General features: G+C 38.2%; 2 protein-coding genes across 2 annotated transcripts; both read left to right on the plus strand.

Moving 5' to 3' along the window:
• The first annotated feature begins 270 nt into the window (after positions 1-270).
• Positions 271-1483, plus strand: LOC109056231 (zinc finger BED domain-containing protein 5-like). The gene is given in 2 exon segments (XM_042721452.1): positions 271-921; positions 923-1483. Coding segments are annotated over 2 exon segments (1212 nt in total).
• Positions 1484-2489: 1006 nt separating this feature from the next.
• Positions 2490-4623, plus strand: LOC109056232 (E3 ubiquitin/ISG15 ligase TRIM25-like). The gene is made up of 2 exons (XM_042721093.1): positions 2490-3104; positions 4385-4623. Exons 1-2 carry the CDS (start codon positions 2529-2531, stop codon positions 4577-4579), a joined length of 771 nt encoding a protein of 256 aa, XP_042577027.1. The 5' UTR covers positions 2490-2528; the 3' UTR covers positions 4580-4623.
• The last annotated feature ends 14758 nt before the right edge of the window (positions 4624-19381 follow it).

Raw genomic sequence — 19381 nt, forward strand, 5'->3', positions numbered from 1 at the left:
TGAATGCGAGTTTGCTCGCGTTGCTCCTTATATACCCGCTTTGCGGGGCGGAGCTTGCGATGCAAATTCTGCAGACCAAGGTACTTTGTGTACCATTGGCTCGTTTTGTACCACTCGAAGGTGATTGGGCTCTCGGGCGAGATCCCCATTCGTAACGTCTCCGTTCCCTCCTTCAGGGAATCTTGTTTAAATAAATAAACAACACGCACATCCACTGTCTGCAAGTAGACGAGTCTACAGATGTTGCAAATCTGGCCAATCTTCTTCTGTATGTCCGTTACCTTTTTGAAGGAACGGTACAAGAAGATTTTTTGTTCTGTCGGCCCCCTTGCTACCCAAACAACAGGACAGGAAATCTTCAATTTAATTGGTGTTTTTATGAGGACCAATGGGATCGACTGGGAGCGCTGTGTGGGAATTTGCACAGACGGGTCAAAATCAATGACGGGGAAACACACGGGGCTTATAGCTCATATTAGGAGAGTCTGCCCATCCATCAGTTGGTTACACTGCAGTATTCACAGAGAGGCCCTCGCAGCCAAAAACATGCCAGCTGATCTACTTGCAGTGCTGAACGACGCAGTCAAACTGGTGAACTTCATTAAAGCTCGTCCGCTAAATTCACGAATATTCACACTGTTATGTAATGAGATGGGCAGCGAACACAAATCACTGCTGCTGCACACAGAGGTGCGTTGGCTGTCCCGCGGCAAAGTGCTGACAAGGCTCTTTGAACTCCGGCACGAATTGCAGCAGTTTTTTAAGGAGAATGCGTTTCATTTGGCCTCCAGTATGCATGACGAAGATTGTCTGAAAAGGCTCGCCTATCTAGCGGACATCTTCTCAGCTCTGAATGAACTCAATCTAAGTCTGCAGGGAGTCAGTGTAACTATGTTCAATACACAAGACAGGATTGAGGCCAATGATGAAGAAGCTACGGTTCTGGGCGAGTTGTGTGAGTGGGAACACACACCTGTGTTTCCCTACGCGTCACGAGTTCTTGGGGGAAAATGACGTGGACCTGGGTGAGCATGTAAAAATTCTCATAATTGAACACCTCAACCAAGTCGCCGAGCATCTACGGGAACACTTCCCACCTATGGACACATCTTGCGCTTGGATTCACAATCCATTTGAGGTTTCCCTGCCCGTCCAACAGCTGTCATTTCACGAGCAGGAGCAGCTGATCGAGCTGTCATCTGATGGAGCACTGCAGTTACAGTTCAAACGAAAGCCACTTGTGGATTTTTGGACCGAGTCACTGACATCATTCACAGTCTTGGCAAAGCAAGCCTTGAGAGTTTTGATGCCCTTTGCCACAACTTATCTCTGTGAGGCTGGTTTCTCTGCTATGGCAGCAGTTAAAACTAAACATCGGCAAAGACTGGATGCTGTTGAGAAGGAATTGAGGTTTAAACTGTCTTCCATTGCACCAAACTTCAGAGAGCTTTATGCCAAGATGCAAGCCCACCCATCGCATTAATATGGGTAAGTATTTGATATTATTGCTACACATATAGGCATACTGGGAATCAGGGGCGTTGCACTAGATCCCGGGCCCTATGCATAGGCAGTCCTGATGGGCCCCCATGAAAATATCCAGGTTAAATAAAATATATTCCAGACTTTTCAAGGGCCCTCTCTTCCTTTGGGGCCCTGGTGATCAGTACTGGTTTTACCCCTAGTCCGACGCCCCTGCTGGGAATACTAACACATCCTCCTCCCCGTCTCCCACCCCCTCCCTCTCTCTCTCTCTCTCTCTCTCTTGCTGCAGGCTGTTTGAGCCTATGCTCTTTGTTACTTAATTATGTTGTGGATCGTGTGTAGGCTAATTTTATTGTCGCACTTGAAAAATTTCAGATTGATCCTCGTTTTTATTTATTTTATCTATTTCGGAGCTTATTCTCTTTAATGTTGTGGATCGTTTGTAATTGCGTAGCTTTGTTGCATTATATTGAAACTTTGTTGATGTTGTTAATGTCATGTGTGTTCTGGTTATTTGCGCATGATTAAACATTAGTCTTTATATGGCGATAAAACAAAGCTTTGTTGCGTGGTTTTTTTTAAGTGGGGATTGGGGGTGCACCAAACCGGCTGGGACATAGAAGGGGGTGCGCAGGAAAAAAGTTTGGGAACCGCTGCTTTAATCCAGTTTGTCAGTTTCAGAGTTTCACCAGCAAGCACAAACTATGCAAAAGCAGCAGTCCTTCTATTGCACTAATTTTCATTTACTTCTTCAAGTAAACTGAATTAATGAGCTAATGTAGGGAATAGAATAGAATGAGGTTATAGGGGGCCATTTCTCATAAGGCAAAGGTCTTTGCGTTTACTTTAATAACAGTTACGTGTGTTGAAACTTAACTCAGCAGAAGTAGGAATGAGGAACATGCTTTACAGGTTTGTAGACATACCTGATTTACACACGTCACTCAAACACAGAACCAGGAAACAAAAATCACATGATTTCAAGGAAAGATAAACTTAAGTGTAGTTAAGCTTTTGTGTGTCTTTGTATTCAAACTATAAAAATGGCGGAAGCCAGAATTTCGGTGGATCAGGAGTTCTTGTGTCCAGTGTGTCAGGATCCCCTGAAGGATCCTGTGACCATTCCCTGTGGACACAGTTACTGTAAGAGCTGTATCGTAGATCACTGGCATCAGGAGAATCAGAAGAGAGTCTACAGCTGCCCTCAGTGCAGACAGACCTTCAGTCCAAGACCTGCTTTAGCTAGAAACACCATGCTGGCTGAAGTGGTGGAGAAACTGAAGAAGACTGAACTTCCTGCTGACTGTTACGCTGGAGCTGGAGACGTGGAGTGTGACATCTGTACTGGAAGAAAATACAAAGCCGTCAAGTCCTGTCTGCTGTGTCTGAACTCTTACTGTCAGAATCACCTTGAACAACATGAGGGTTTCTTTAAAGGAAAGAAACACACTTTGACTGAAGCCACTGGACGACTGCAGGAGATGATCTGCAGTGAACATGAGAAACAGCTGGAAATGTACTGTATCACTGACCAACATTGCATTTGTGTGCTGTGTATGAAATATGAACATAAAAACCACCACACTGTATCAGCTGCAGAACAGAGGACAGAGAAACAGGTATTTAAAACAAACAATCAAGTTAATACTTAGTGCCGTGATCCAATAGTGTGTTTTTTTCTGTGTAGAGCAGCAGCTTATTTACACAGAACTAGACTTGTGCCGGTATTCGGTAATGCGATATATCGCGGTAATGAATATGCACGATATTGTTATCGTGGGCACTTCCAAATACCGAGAATAATTATTTATTATAAATTATTCAGAATTTGAAATGCATTTTAAGAATACTTTTCCCATCAACTGGTCAAAATGCACAACACCGTTTGTATGCTGCTTTAAAGACCTCAATGGTCTCTCACATGGAAGAACACGTGAGAGACGCGCTGAATGAAAGCACATTCACTCTCTGACAGCAGATGGCGCTAAACTGCAGAAACTGCAGCCCTTACCCTGGAAGCCCCATAAATAAAAGCAGCTGCTACTTTCTAAACATTTAAATAATATAAAATAATATTTATATATTTCCATAATTTTTTTTCCATTTTAATCTGGACTATAACATGTCATAGATATTGTTTGAAAGTGTTTTGATTCTTTATTGTTCATTAACACGTTACATTAGGGTTCATTAGTTAACAAACTGCCAATGAAAAATTCTTCTGAACATTCATTAATCTTAGCTATTCCAATATATAATAACACATTGTTAAAATCGAAATTTGCAGCTGTGTTATTTAATGAGCTAACATGAGCTAAGACTTGTATTTTTTAACAAAGATTAGTAACTTCTGTAGCAAATGTAGCTATTGCTCATTGTGTAAGGTTAACTAATGAGGTCTTATTGTAAAGTGATACCTATGGGTCTTTAAAGTTCTTTTGCACTTTAATCGGTGTAAAATTTTTAACTTTAAATATATTTTTTGTATTGCTTTATTGCATTTAAATGTTCAGTTATTTTTGTTATAAGAAAAAAGTTATTTAAAACCTGTTATACTGTATTATGACCACTTTTTAAAAAACTTAATTTCAATACCGTGATAATACCGCATACCGTGGTAAAACATGATCAATTAATCGCAACATGAAAATTTTAAAAAGCAACAAATTTACACAGAACACAAAAACACTGTCAGTGTTTAGCTCTATGTCTCTGTCTGTTTCACTTTAACTGTAAATACTTGTTCAAGCAGTGTGAAGCATTCCTTATGGTTCATGATATGATGATTGTAAGTATCACTTCTGGAGTTTGAACCTACAGCTATTATCAGTTCATCTGTTCACATGATTTAGTTCCAGTTGTTTTCTTTGAGATTCACTATCATCCGTTTGTCCTGCAGAAGCAGCTGAAGGATATGCAGAAGACATTCCAGCAGACAATCCAGCAGAGAGAGAAAGATCTCCAGCAGCTGAGAGAGTCTGTAGAGTCTTATAAGGTGAGTCTGGAGAGGAAGAGAAGTTTGACTCCGTCTCAGTCTGGACTCTCATCTTTCAGTCCCTCTGAAGCTCACTGTGTGATTGTGATGTGTGTCTAACAGCGCTCTGCACAGACAGCAGTGAAGGACAGTGAGAAGATCTTTACTGAGCTCATCCGCTCCATTCAGAGAAGCCGCTCTGAGCTGATACGGCTGATCAGAGATCAGGAAAAGACTGCAGTGAGTCGAGCTGAAGGACGACTGGAGCGACTGGAGCAGGAGATCAATGATCTGAGGAGGAGAGACGCTGAGCTGGAGCAGCTTTCACACACACAGGATCACATCCAGTTCCTGCAGGTAACACAGATCTACAACAACATTATCATAGTGGACTTGAGCAGATCCTGCTGTGACAGGAAACCAGCAAAGAAACATATCATGAGTGTCGTCTTATATAATCATCAGTCAGACTTTCATATGATCATCTTCTTTTGAAAGAGACGCTGCTTACAAATGGCTTTTAGCTTTGGAAATATCTTAGAAAACACATTTCTGAGCTTTATTTAAAAAATAATAATAAAAAAAAGTTGCTAACCGCACACTGAATTCAATCAAGACTGAAGAAAAAGTCTAGCAAAAACTGATTTAAAAGCTAGACAAGTAGCTTTTTCTTTTGGAAGATGTATCTAGCTGTTAAAAACCATTTGCACCACCAACAGTTCAAAACTTCATTAAACTTCATTCAGCTTTTTACCTAATTTTTCCTTCTGATTTATTATGTCATGGTGAAATAATTGAACTGTAACATTCATCACAATTGGATCAGGTGATCCTCAAACTTGATTAAATTGATGAATTTGATCACGAAGACCCCAAACATGAAGTGAGGCTGTATATGTTAAGGGCAATGTTCCCTCAAATTTTTTTTTCTTGCTGAGCAAAAGTTTTCTCTATTGGGCAGACATTTCGGCCACCTGAGCAAAAACATTCTTTAAACCAGACCTGTACAGCGCACACACAAAAAACTGTGTAACTTTGAACTTGATTGTGTTATTTGTGTTTAATTTGACCTGTGACAAAATGATATACATTTAGGTTACCTGAGAACTGTTTTTTTTATTTTTTTACAGTATAATACACTGCCATTCAAAAGTTTGGGAAAATAATGTTTATTAAAGAGGTTTCTTATGCTCATCAAGGCTGTATCTATTTGATAAAAATACTGAATATTCTTTCACAAAATAATACTGTGAAATATTATTGCAATTTAAAATAAAAGTTTTCTATTTTAAATATATTTTAAATTATAATTTATTCCTATGAAGCAAAGCTATTTTTAGCATCATTACTCCAGTCTTCAGTGTCACATGTTGGAAACAGTTGTGCTGCTTAATATTTTTTTGGGACCTGTGATATTTTTTTCAGGATTCTTTGATAAATATAAAGTTAAAAAGAACAGTGTTTATTGAAAATATAAATTTTGTGTTACAATATACAATACTATTCAAACGTTTGTGGTCAGAAATTTTGTTCTTTAAAAAAATGCTGTCTCTATTTTGAATAAATGCTGTTCTTTTTAACTTTTTATTAATCAAAGAATCAAAGAAAAAAGTATCACAGGTTAAAATATGTATGTGTGTGTGTGTGTGTGTGTGTGTATATATATATATATATATATAGGTCCTTCTCAAAAAATTAGCATATTGTGAAAAAGTTCATTATTTTCCATAATTTAATGATAAAAATTAAACTTTCATATATTTTAGATTCATTGCACACCAACTGAAATATTTCAGGTCTTTTATTGTTTTAATACTGATGATTTTGGCATACAGCTCATGAAAACCCAAAATTCCTATCTCAAAAAAAATTAGCATATTTCATCCGACCAATAAAAGAAAAGTGTTTTTAATACAAAAAAAGTCAACCTTCAAATAATTATGTTCAGTTATGCACTCAATACTTGGTCGGGAATCCTTTGCAGAAATGACTGCTTCAATGCGGCGTGGCATGGAGGCAATCAGCCTGTGGCACTGCTGAGGTGTTATGGAGGCCCAGGATGCTTCGATAGCGGCCTTAAGCTCATCCAGAGTGTTGGGTCTTGCGTCTCTCAACTTTCTCTTCACAATATCCCACAGATTCTCTATGGGGTTCAGGTCAGGAGAGTTGGCAGGCCAATTGAGCACAGTAATACCATGGTCAGTAAACCATTTACCAGTGGTTTTGGCACTGTGAGCAGGTGCCAGGTCGTGCTGAAAAACGAAATCTTCATCTCCATAAAGCTTTTCAGCAGATGGAAGCATGAATTCACTCCAAACTCTGCTGATAGCTAGCTGCATTGACCCTGCCCTTGATAAAACACAGTGGACCAACACCAGCAGCTGACATGGCACCCCAGACCATCACTGACTGTGGGTACTTGACACTGGACTTCAGGCATTTTTGGCATTTCCTTCTCCCCAGTCCTCCTGGATGTTTCTACTCCAGACTCAGTCCACTGCTTCCGCAGGTCCCCCAAGGTCTGGAATCGGTCCTTCTCCACAATCTTCCTCAGGGTCCGGTCACCTCTTCTCGTTGTGCAGCGTTTTTTTTGCCACACTATTTCCTTCCCACAGACTTCCCACTGAGGTGCCTTGATACAGCACTCTGAGAACAGCCTATTCGTTCAGAAATTTCTTTCTGTGTCTTACCCTCTCGCTTGAGGGTGTCAATGATGGCCTTCTGGACAGCAGTCAGGTCGGCAGTCTTACCCCATGATTGCGGTTTTGAGTAATGAACCAGGCTGAAAGTTTTTAAAAGCCTCAGGAATCTTTTGCAGGTGTTTAGAGTTAATTAGTTGATTCAGATGATTAGGTTAATAGCTCGTTTAGAGAACCTTTTCATAATATGCTAATTTTTTGAGATAGGAATTTTGGGTTTTTCATGAGCTGTATGCCAAAATCATCAGTATTAAAACAATAAAAGACCTGAAATATTTCAGTTGGTGTGCAATGAATCTAAATTTATGAAGTTTAATTTTATCATTACATTATGGAAAATAATGAACTTTTATCACAATATGCTAATTTTTTGAGAAGGACCTGTATATATATATATATATATATATATATAATATATATATATATATATATATAATTTCCCAAATGAGCATAAGATACTTCTTTAAAAAAACAAGGTCAATTATTTATTAGGTTTATAATATAGGCCTAACATAATATAATATCAAAAATAATTTAAAAACGTGAATTCTTCTATAGCTATCTAAACATTCATATGAAGTAGTTTGCTCAATACACCTGTGTGTGACTGTAAATGTCTCTGAGTTTTGTTACCGTTCTGTGCCCATCATCCACTATATCCAGGACTTAATCAGGCCACACTTCTTTAATACCTGATGACATTTTATTTCACATGTTACTGTGTTTGCGTTGGCTCTCGATTTGAGCTATTTCGTCCGCAACCATTAATATATTCTGTTTCTACAGCAACGCATTTGGCGCACTGCCACGCACATCATTCTCTTTCTATGAAACCTGTAAACCGCATTCACCAGTTCTAACTCTACCGCGATATTAACTTTATAGCAATTGTCGGAGCATTGCAATCCATTTGCTTTCGCAAATGGCTTTCCCAACTCATTTATGCGTGTGTGTGGCACATTATTTCTTCTGAGCGGCCTCGGTGGAAGAAGTGCGCGGCCGCGCAGCTTAGAGGGAACATTGGTTAAGGGGCAAACAAGACATGAGACATCTGCAAAGCTTTAATCAAAGGCGTGGTCATAAAACTGGCAAGGTTCTGAGAATGGCAAACATATTGAGGGCAAGACATAAGAGTAATCCAAAACGGGCGCGAGTCAGACGACAGCAAACATAATCCAGAGAGTTTGACAAGAAGGGAAATCCAATAACATGAGCAATAGTCCAGGCGAGGTGCAAACAAAGTCTGAAACAGCAAGGCAAAGGGTTAATCCAAGTTCCACAGGCAAGAATCAGGAAACCGGCAATAAGGCAACATGACGTGATAGACTTAGAATAGAAATTTTGACAGGGAACTGGCTCCGTAATGTAGCTATGCCTAGGTGAGCAAAATATGCTAAACAATACACAGCAGTGAGAAAGAGGAAGTCCATGGCTTATGTAGGGTGTGTGATTGGCTGCAGCCATGTGTGTAATCAGTGCAATGGATGATGGGAAATGTAGTCTGGGGTGAAATGCAACAGTTAGTGTGGTGCAAGAGTCCATAGTAATGAGCGGGTGATCTCTGTTGGTGAGCGAATGGTAGAGCAGGCACAGGATCCATGACAGTATATTAGCAATCAGTCTAATCAGTATTTCATGATTTTTTTTTCTTTCAGATTTGTTACCTAAAATGACAAAATTTGCTTTTCTCAAAAATTGTGTTGATATTTGCAGCATTAGTGTTGTTTTGCAGTGAAAACCCAGCAATAATCATGATGTACAGTATTTATGTAATTAGTGTCCATGTAAGTAAGGCTGTAAATTCTTTTATGCATAATTACTGAAACTGTGTTTCTATCAAAGGTCTCACCAGCATAGAAATACTCATAATTCACTATGTAATCAATCAAATTATTTAATGTCTTTAGTATTTACCAATTATATTGTCTATTGTAACATTGTTTTTGGTTTTTTCCTGGTTTAATAATATTAGTATTATTAGTAATAGCATTCACTAGAAACATTTAAAAGTGCATATACTGTAAAATAATTGTACTTATTTAAATCTAAACTTGGCTACTGGTGAAACCAGGTATTGTGGGGACTAGCAAATATTTGCCCCAATATATTTCTATTTATATTCAGTATTCCATATAGTAGTTTATTAGTCTTCATTAAAGCTGTAGTCTAGAAACATTCATTAAATATAAAAAAACATGTTTGATTGCTTGTGCAGCCACATCTCTCTCAGAAACAGGTTGAAAAGACAATAGACATGTAACTCATGAATGACTGATTAGGAGAGATTACTTTGAAATATTAAATATTATTATCCTTTCTGTCACTCAAATGGGTCTCATGTCAGAACATTTCTTTCCCTTTAAAGGGGTCATATGATGTTGCTAAAAAGAACATTATTTTGTGTATTTGGTGTAATGCAATATGTTTATGCAGTTTAAGGCTAAAAACACATTATTTTCCACATACCATACATAATGGTTGCTCCTCTATGCCCTGCCTTCTGAAACGCATTGATTTTTACTTTTTACTTTTACTTGTTCTTGTTCTTAAAAAGCGAGGTGTGCTCTGATATGCCAGCTATCCAGTGCATTGTGATTGGCTCAAGCGTGTGACAGAAATGTTACAATACAATACAATAGTACAATACAAGTTTATTTGTATAGCACATTTAAAAACAACTGTTGTTGATCAAAGTGCTTTACAAGGCTAAAAGAAAATGACACAAAACATTTAAGCACTAGAGAAACAATAAAAGTAAGATAAAAATAAATAATAAAAAAAAAAACTAGTATCAAAAGATATTAATGCAAATATGAATCAAGGGATATTAAAAGCAATGGAAAAAAGGTAAGTTTTCAGGGACAATTTAAAAGTTGAAAAGGTTAGGGTGGATCTGATGTAGGCTGGAAGGCTATTCCATAACTTAGGACCAATGACCGCAAATGCAGTGGTGTAATGTAATGAAGTATTAATACTTCATTACAGTACTTAAGTATTTTTTGGGAGTATCTGTACTTTACTTGAGTTTTAACATTTCAGCCAACTTTTACTTTTACTCTACTACATTTCCTAATTAAAATGTATATTTTTACTCCGATACATTTGCCAGAAGCATATTCGTTACTTACTACAAAATAGTCAGAAGTCAGAAGAACACAGACTGCAGGAAAGCATGTTTGAAGAATCAGTGGTCTGGCATCTGCAAGTTAGACTCGTGCTCGTGTGCAAACAAGTCCACTCAAGTCGAGGGTGGGGTGTGCGATATAGCATCGTCTGCGATAATATGGTAAGTGTTGTTGTAATGATGTACGATCTGACATTATCAAGAAGGCTATATCCCCAAATCACACACGCACACACGAGTGCATGCACGTTGATTTATTAGTCTTATTAAAATTCAAAATTCCAGGCATTCTAAATTGTAGACGGCAAAAATACTTCCGTGTTCTTTTTATATTTATATAATTTAATATAGGCCTAGTTAACTTAATCTATATCACACAAAAAGTATGTTTTTTTCTGCAGATATACAGTAGGTGGCCATCCAAAACGTTGGTTCTACCGCCGCTCGTACCGCCGCCGCGGCGTCTGCAAAGTGCATTTGTAGCTTTTGACCGCTGAGTGGCGCTTTAATCACAAGGTTTCAAACAAGCACATCAAAGCACATTTTCGCAAATAGATGTCAGTTTTGCCTCACCGATGTGTTATATTTGACTGCAGTCGGGGAAAATGAAAGAAAAAAAAACTGTAGGCTAGTTAAAATATTTAATATTCACAGATGAAAGTTTAGTCCTTATGAAGATATGTGCGTTTCTTAGAACGAATTCAATCAGGATAAATGTCAAGCCTATGAGCCTGTGCTTATATTTTCTCTACACCATATTTTAGATTTGACACATTTAAATAGTGTGCAGTATTATTTATATAATATGAATTATGTGTTATATTATTCAAAAGAAATTGTGGTTTACTTTGCATTGGAGCATTAAAAGTGGTAGCCTATTGTGAGCTAGGCTTGTGTGTTTTATAAATTATTTTCTTTATTTTAGTAAAACGTGAGGCACTGTATAATTTCGCTCCCATTATTTAGGCCTAATTAAAACAAGAAACAAATAAATTAAACCTGCATGATTTAGATAATCATTGAAACTCTAAAGAATGGACTGATTAATAAAACGTCCTCATGATTAAACTCAAGTTCTCTCATTATAATCAACAAAATACACACCAATGTAAAAAAAGAGCTTCATTAATTGACAACTTCAGTCTTCTTTACTTGCTTTCATATAATTTAAGTAAAAAAAAATAATAATAAAAATAAATAAATTAATTAATTAATTAATTGCAGCCGCATTTAAATGCAGGTTTGTATAATATTCCGTAAAATATCAGTGCAAGATTTGCTCTGCGCGTGATGCTGAGTGCACGTGCAGCATTTATTCTTATTTGTCTACATATTTTCTCTTCATTACAAATCTTGTTTGGTTTTATTTTGGATAATTGCATGTAAAAAAATTATTTACTTTGTAATGCATATGCAAAATGTGAATTATTATTTCATATTCAAGTGTTTGTGCGAAAAAAAATTAAATGCGCATGCATGACAGGGAGGCGCCCTCTCGGTCACGTGATTTTTTTTTTCCTGATAATGAAATAACTGAAAAATTGGGGTGGCCTCACATACATGAGAAATATATCTACAGAAAGCTTGAAATGTCTTTTAAACGAATCAATTCAGAACGAAAGCATTATGTAATCTGTGAAGGTTGCATTTCTCTCTAAAGGCGCGTCCATGTGGAGAGAGTCAGCACTGTGAATTTCATCTTACAGCCGACAAGAAAACATTTGTTTATTAATAAATAATTAAAATGTCTCCTTTTTCACAATTATTAGGCTACTTCTGCCTGTGCTTTGTGGCAAACTTAATGCATGTGCTTGAGCGCGGAATATATTAAGGCTCATTGTGGATTATAGATGTAAATTTAATATAAACCAGCTATTAGTCAATTGACGAATGAACAACTAGTAACTAGAAAAATCTTACGTGGGGGCAGACTTATTAAATACCCTCTAGACAGCTTGTTTTTTAGACGTCACCTACTGGCGGTTTTAATTTCACATTTCGACTATTTATTTCCTGTTTTAAATTATTTTAAATATCAGTCTCAATCATTTTATGTTAAAAACAAAACATTAGGCCTATTTATGCATCTGTAAGTGCAGTGTAAATGCATCCATGTCCCCTCTAAAATACATAAACTGTAAATACATCTAAATGCTATTTCAGATGCCGATTCCAGAAATGTTTTCTTATGTTGGAATGAAAGACACTAAAGGCCAATTTATACTTCTGCGTCGAGTGTACGCCGTAGTGTACGTCGTAGGCGACGCCGTCGTGAGCATTTATACTTCTGCGTATGTCTGTTTTGCTCTGCAGTTACACCGCCGAAACGCTAGTTGACGCGAGCGGATTCCACTGTGTGGAAAACCCGACGTTGGAGGAAATCTCCCTCCACGAATTCGCTGCCATCTGGCAGTCTTTGTAATCTCCCGAAGAGGAGTCATACAGATGGCTGTATTTCCTCACTTCTTCAATTAATCGCTCGGTCACTTGGTCCATTTCCATGTTGGCTCTTCAATGAATTTCGGAATTTTAAAATGCCGGGCGGTCCAGAGTGCAGAAGATCATTCCGGAAATGCGTAGGAGGAAACGTGATACTACCAAGCCGACCAATCACAGATCTTGCAGTCCGCGTCGTCGCGACGCGTAGTTACATTTTTGAGGAGGTGCGCGTCAGGGTACGGCGAAGGGTACGACGTATGGTACACGTCAATGCGTATGCTACGCCGTACCTACTACGCGCACCTGACGCAGAAGTATAAATTGGCCTTAAGTACCAGATGAAATGCTTCTTATTCTTACCCCAAAATATTAAATGGAAGAAAGAGTTAAAACTGAACTTGCTACTCAAGCTGTATGTGAACATTTATCTATATATATAAATATAAGGCCATGTTTACCACTGTGTGGCATCCCCTCTTCTTTTTATAACAGTCTGCAAACGTCTGGAGACTGAGGAGACAAGTTGCTCAAGTTTAGGAATAGGAATGTTGTCCCATTCTTGTCTAATACAGGCTTCTAGTTGCTCAACTGTCTTAGGTCTTAGAAACTTGGCTATACCTTTCAGCATTGATGGTGCCTTTCCAGATGTGTAAGCTGCCCATGCCACACGCACTCATGCAACCCCATACCATCAGAGATGCAGGCTTCTGAACTGAGCGCTGATATCAACTTGGGTTGTCCTTGTCCTCTTTATTCCGGATGACATGGCGTCCCAGTTTTCCAAAAAGAACTTCAAATTTTGATTCGTCTGACCACAGAACAGTTTTCCACTTTGCCACAGTCCATTTTAAATGAGCATTGGCCCAGAGAAAATGCCTGCGCTTCTGGATCATGTTTAGATATGGCTTATTTTTTGACCTATAGAGTTTTAGCCGACAACGACGAATGGCACGGTGGATTGTGTTCACCGACAATGTTTTCTGGAAGTATTCCTGAGCCCATGTTGTGATTTCCATTACAGTAGCATTCCTGTATGTGATGCAGTGCCGTCTAAGGGCCCAAAGATCAGTGGCATCCAGTATGGTTTTCCGGCCTTGACCCTTACACATAGAGATTGTTCCAGATTCTCTGAATCTTTGGATGATATTATGCACTGTAGATGATGATAACTTCAAACTCTTTGCAATTTTTCTCTGAGAAACTCCTTTCTGATATTGCTCCACTATTTTTCACCGCACTCGACCTAGGACGGTGACACGAAACAAAACGTTGAGCTTTTCTAAGCGTGTAAAATGGATAACTATATTGTATGGCGGAATACCATAGCAAGTGCTCTGAAGCACTTTGACTTGGCGCAGTAGTATATCTTCACTCGTGGAAAAGTCCTCTCACCGGCCCCCGCTCCTCACGTGAAGATATTACTGCGCCAAGTCAAAGTGCTCCCGAGCACTTGCTATGGTATTCCACCATACAATATAGTTATCCATTTTACACGCTTAGAAAAGCTCAACGTTTTGTTTTGTGTCACCGTCCTAGGTCGAGTTACACTACTCAAGTAACTGTATTTAAATAGGGAAAACGTGGAGGTGTTTGGTAGCTTCTCTGCTTGGCCCCTATTGAATGAACTGGGCTAAGCTAAGTGCTAACAAAGTTTTGCCGCAAGACAGAGCGATTTAGTGCACGCACTGAGACGAAAGAGGTGTGTATCAACTCGTCTTAGTTAAGGGAATAACATAGTTTAATATGAAAACACGGTGGAGTATCCTTTAAGTATGTTTAAGATTTAAAAAATACTTTTCGTACTTAAGTACAATAAATATCACATACTTTAACTTAAGTAATATTCTAAATGGTGACTTCAACTTCTACCGAAGTAATTAAGATATCTGTACTTTCACTTGAGTATGGCATTCAGGTACTTTATACACCACTGCGCAAATGAGCGATCACCCCTATTTTTAAGTCTGGTTCTAGGATCATATAGTAAATCAGAGTACCTAGATCTTACTGATCTAGACTGAGAAGGCAGATGCAGTAGTTCAGATAGGTACTGTGGTGCCTGGTTCCGCAAAGACTTAAAAACAAATAACAAAACTTAAATCTATTCTGTATTTGACCGGTATCCAATGAAGTGAAATCAGAACCGGTGTAATGTGATCATTTTTATGCTTCCCTTTGAGGAGCCAGGCCACAGCATTTTGAACTAACTATAAGCGTGACACAAGTCTGAGAGGCACCAATGTACAAAGAGTTACAATAGTCTAGTCGAGACGTTACAAATGCATGCATGACAGTTTCAAGATTCTTACCAGACAAAAAGGGCTTAACCTTAGCTAAAACACGAAGATAACAGAAACAAGACCTAACCACAGCACATATCTGCTTATCAAATTTAAGACTGTTATCAAGCAAAACCCCCAGATTCCGAACACTGGTGGTACTGTAAGGTAACGGTGTATCGAGATCAACATCATGAATGCTGTGATAATTTGAACCAAACAAGATAATTTCAGTCTTGCTCTCATTAAGACTTAAGAATTTACTAGCAAGCCAGAGTTTCAGTTCATCTAAGCAGTCTAATATAGACCTAAAGGCAAGCTTATCGTCATGCATTATAGGCAGATTAATTTGTGTGTCATCAGCGTACAGATAAAAAGATACACCATATCTAGATAAAATAGAACCCAGAGGTAGCATGTAGAGATTAAACAGTACCGTGCCAAGAATTGAGCCCAGGGGAACACCAGAACTTAACTGTTTATCAGAGGAAGAATGGTGCCTGAGGCAAACAGAGAGACTCCTATTTGTTAAATATGAGCAAAACCATTGGAGCACCATACCCCGAAGGCCCACACATGCTTCTAGATGTGATAAGAGAATGTAGTGATCGACCACGTCAAATGCAGAGCTAAGGTCTAGCAAGACCAAAGCCTTAGACTGCCGGTATCAGTGGTGAGCATTACATCATTCATGACTCTTAAGAGGGCCAATTCGGTGATGTGACAGGCTTAAAAATCAGACTGAAATTTCTTGTGTATATTGTTATCATTCAAAAAAAAGGCAAAAGTTGGAGAGGAAAGGTAAATTTGAGATTGGGTGAAAATTACTCAAAAGCGTAGGATTCAAATTTGTTTATTTAAGATGAGGCAGAACAGAGGCATGTTTAAGGAAGTCAGGTAAGGTCCCAGTAGAAAGACATTTGTTGATGACAGACAGCATTGGACCAATACACATAGGCGGAGACCGTGTAAGAGATTTCAGCTAAACAACAACTCCACCACGCTTGCCGCGTTTCTTCCGACACCGTCGCCTACAGGAAAAATTATCGGGATGCCATCACTGGTGAGCAGGGAGATATGAGAGGGCAGGTAGGGGAAATCGGCCAGGCGCACCAATGTCACTCTTGGCGGAGTCTATGGCCATGCGAATATTCAACAGTGTTTGGCGGTCATAAACTAGCAAAATATTACAGTCAGTGATTAGGAAGGATAAATATAAAATCATAAAATTTATAAACGAGAGAGGAAGCAGCAGATGGCGTGCCACACACAACAGCGCTATCTTTTCAAAAGTTCAAAGGTTACGCCCCTTACCATACTGTGATGCCGTGTGTCCTGGCGCAGTGTGACAAAACTAATTCAACCCATTACAAACAAGGCATTTGTTGCATCCAGTGGGGACATTATTTCATATTATAATGACTTATACTGTCTTTTTACGCATGGCGTTGCGTATTGCGCTGCATAAACATAAAACCATGTCTGCATTTGTGATCGGAGAAACAACAAACAACAAGCGCTACTCTACACTGCACAAAACTCGCAGTTGAATTTTCAGTGGCAAATTCTTTAAATATGAAATCATACTTACAGACTGTAAGTCAGAAGCACCAGACTGTCCTTGCAAAGTCGGAATTGCCCAACTTTATAGAAACAACCTTTGTGCACAGCCGGGGCATAGCAGGCTACTCTCCCAGGATCAGGAAACAGTCCTCTGTAAAAAAAAAAATGCTGCAAACATCTGAATATTTGGGTTGGACTGTTCTGGAACAGTGTTGTAAATACAACTTAACCACTGATTTCTAGTCGTATCCTCTTTTGGAAGGCCGAACAAAGTAGTTTCACTTTCACAACGAAACACAGCGTCTCTACAACATGACAGCGGCAGCAACAAAACTACAGTGAGAATCAAAGTTACGCTATCTTTCTTTGCGTGAACATTTGGGTGGTGTTATGCAAATCTTCCCACACAGTGACGTAGACATATGGGGGCGTGTTTAAATGAGGCGTGGACAAGGCTTAACTTTATAAAGAATATCTCTTTGGATTTGAGACTTTAGTCTTTGCCACTTTAGGGATCTTATCTATTCACGAACAGGTTGTGACACTCCAAAGAGAAAGGAAAACTTGAAATTGCATCATATGACCCCTTTTAATCACTTGTATAAGTGGCGTCCTGCTGCCCTGTATGGTTGGTCCATCCCTGCTTACTTTACAGCAAAATTTACTGTCATTCAGCATTACCACACTTCAGCACGCATTCATTAATTTGGACTCTGTTATGGACTTGTAATTGCTAATGAAATGCAAGCTACTGCAAATAATGTTTGCTTGATTTTGCATTCAATTCTGTGTTGGCAGAATTGTGAAATCCTGCTGACTGAGCAATTCTTCACTGTATCGAAACCAAAGTAAACCTGAGCATGTCTTAAGGGTCCTTGTGAAGTTCTAGTGTCTCTTACACTAGCGTCTGTAAAGTTATAAATAATGGTCAATCTAATCATAGCCTTTGAGCTGCTTTTCCTGAATAAATCTACTCAACTCTACAGTGATACTCCATTGATGTGCTTGAGCTGTAAGATTTTGTGTTGTCAGAAGATGTTTTATCATCCAAACTATTTCCTAGAAAGTTCACATGTAGTGTAAGTGGGAAATGCTATAATCTGTAGCTTTAATTTGATATGAATATGAGAAGAATGAAGCTGATGCTGTGAAAGTGCTGGAATGAGGTGAATTACTAAAGATCAATCAAGTCAAATCTGATGTTGGTGCAGGTTATTGGTGAAGTGTGGAGCTGATGAGTTTTGATTTCTGTTTTCTGTAGAGTTTCCAGTTTCTCTCAGCACCTCCTGAATCTACAGACATAAATGACGATCTCTTCAGTTCTCGGTTTTCTTTTGACGGTCTGAGAGAATCTGTCCATCAGCTGAGAGACAAACTGGAGGATTTCTGCAAAGAGATCAAGAAGATCTCAGACAGAGGTAACATCATGGAGATTCATCTGCTCTCAGAAACGAGTCCATCATCTGCATCTATCATGGAGAACATCATATAACAAATGTCTTAGGAATCTATGCAGAATCATGAGAATCACACTGTTTATGTCTGTTGATTTCCACAGTCACACTGAGCAACATTGTTCTCTGGACCAGGAACGATTTCCTACAATGTAAGTCAGTGTTGTATATTTCACAGTAACGAACTTCAGGACCTCAAGCAGTAGGCTCACAACTCTTTTTATTACAACATCTCGCATTCACTTTTTCATGTGTCATTTCTGTGTCCTCTCTACAACTGGCATACTAGTGACACCTAATGTTCATGCATGTATCTCAGTACAGCACATATTAAATTTTTTTGTGGAAGAAAGAAGACTTTGATCATAACTAAAATTAAACAAAGAACAGGAATAAAAAAAAAAAGTTCTAAATATTAACAACGTGCGTAGTATTATAACACTGCAAATTCCGAAAGGCATAGTTTTGTAACTCAAATGTTTAACCTGTTTCTATTGGTAAGTGAACAAGCATTCTCCTATATATATATATATATATATATATATATATAAAATATGTCTCCAACACCTTTATTAGAGTATCATAAATGTTTTCAATATCTTGTAACCCCCCCCCCTGTTAAGTTATGGAGTCTGTTCCTTTACGTAACATAGTCCTTAGACCAGCGGTTCTCAATTCCAGTCTTTGTGACTGCCTGCTCATTTTGTATGTTTTTCTTATGGCTTCAGACATTTGTTCTATTCGAACGTAAGTGCCCTGCGAAGTGGACGTCACAGGATATTCCGCCCATGATTCCAGATCAAAGCCAATGTATATGTTCCATTCAAAGTGCACTGAAGTGTGTGAGACGTCAATTTAAATTGTATTAACTTACAATATATCACACTTGTCCGTGTGTGAAGCAAATCCCTAAATAAATGTTCTGAAGTGAAGTAAACTTCAACAGATTTCCCCTGCTCAGAGAGTAAGGAGCAATGAACACTGTGTAGAGACTAGGCCTTTTTGTTGTGCAATATATTGCCCCAAAATTAACTGCGATAAGCGATATTATTGCAATTTTAAAGACCATTTTATACCACTGAATATATAATCATAATGTAACAACATAATAATGCAAGAAGGCCTACACACTTCCAAATGACAACAAACTTTTAATTTTTAAGAATATTTAGATCATGGAAATTAAGTATCAAAATATTAGATACCTTAAAAAAACTTAAATAGTAAATAAACATTTTCTAACAAAAATGGCAAAGTAACAAGTAAAAAAAAAAAAAAAAAAAAAAAAAAAAAAAAAAAAAAAAAAAGAAGAAAATTGCACTTTTTTCCATTTACAGATTTTTCCCTGACCTTTTTTCTGTAAA

Source organism: Cyprinus carpio, chromosome B3 (assembly GCF_018340385.1).
Source record: "Cyprinus carpio isolate SPL01 chromosome B3, ASM1834038v1, whole genome shotgun sequence".
Classification (NCBI taxonomy): domain Eukaryota; kingdom Metazoa; phylum Chordata; class Actinopteri; order Cypriniformes; family Cyprinidae; genus Cyprinus; species Cyprinus carpio.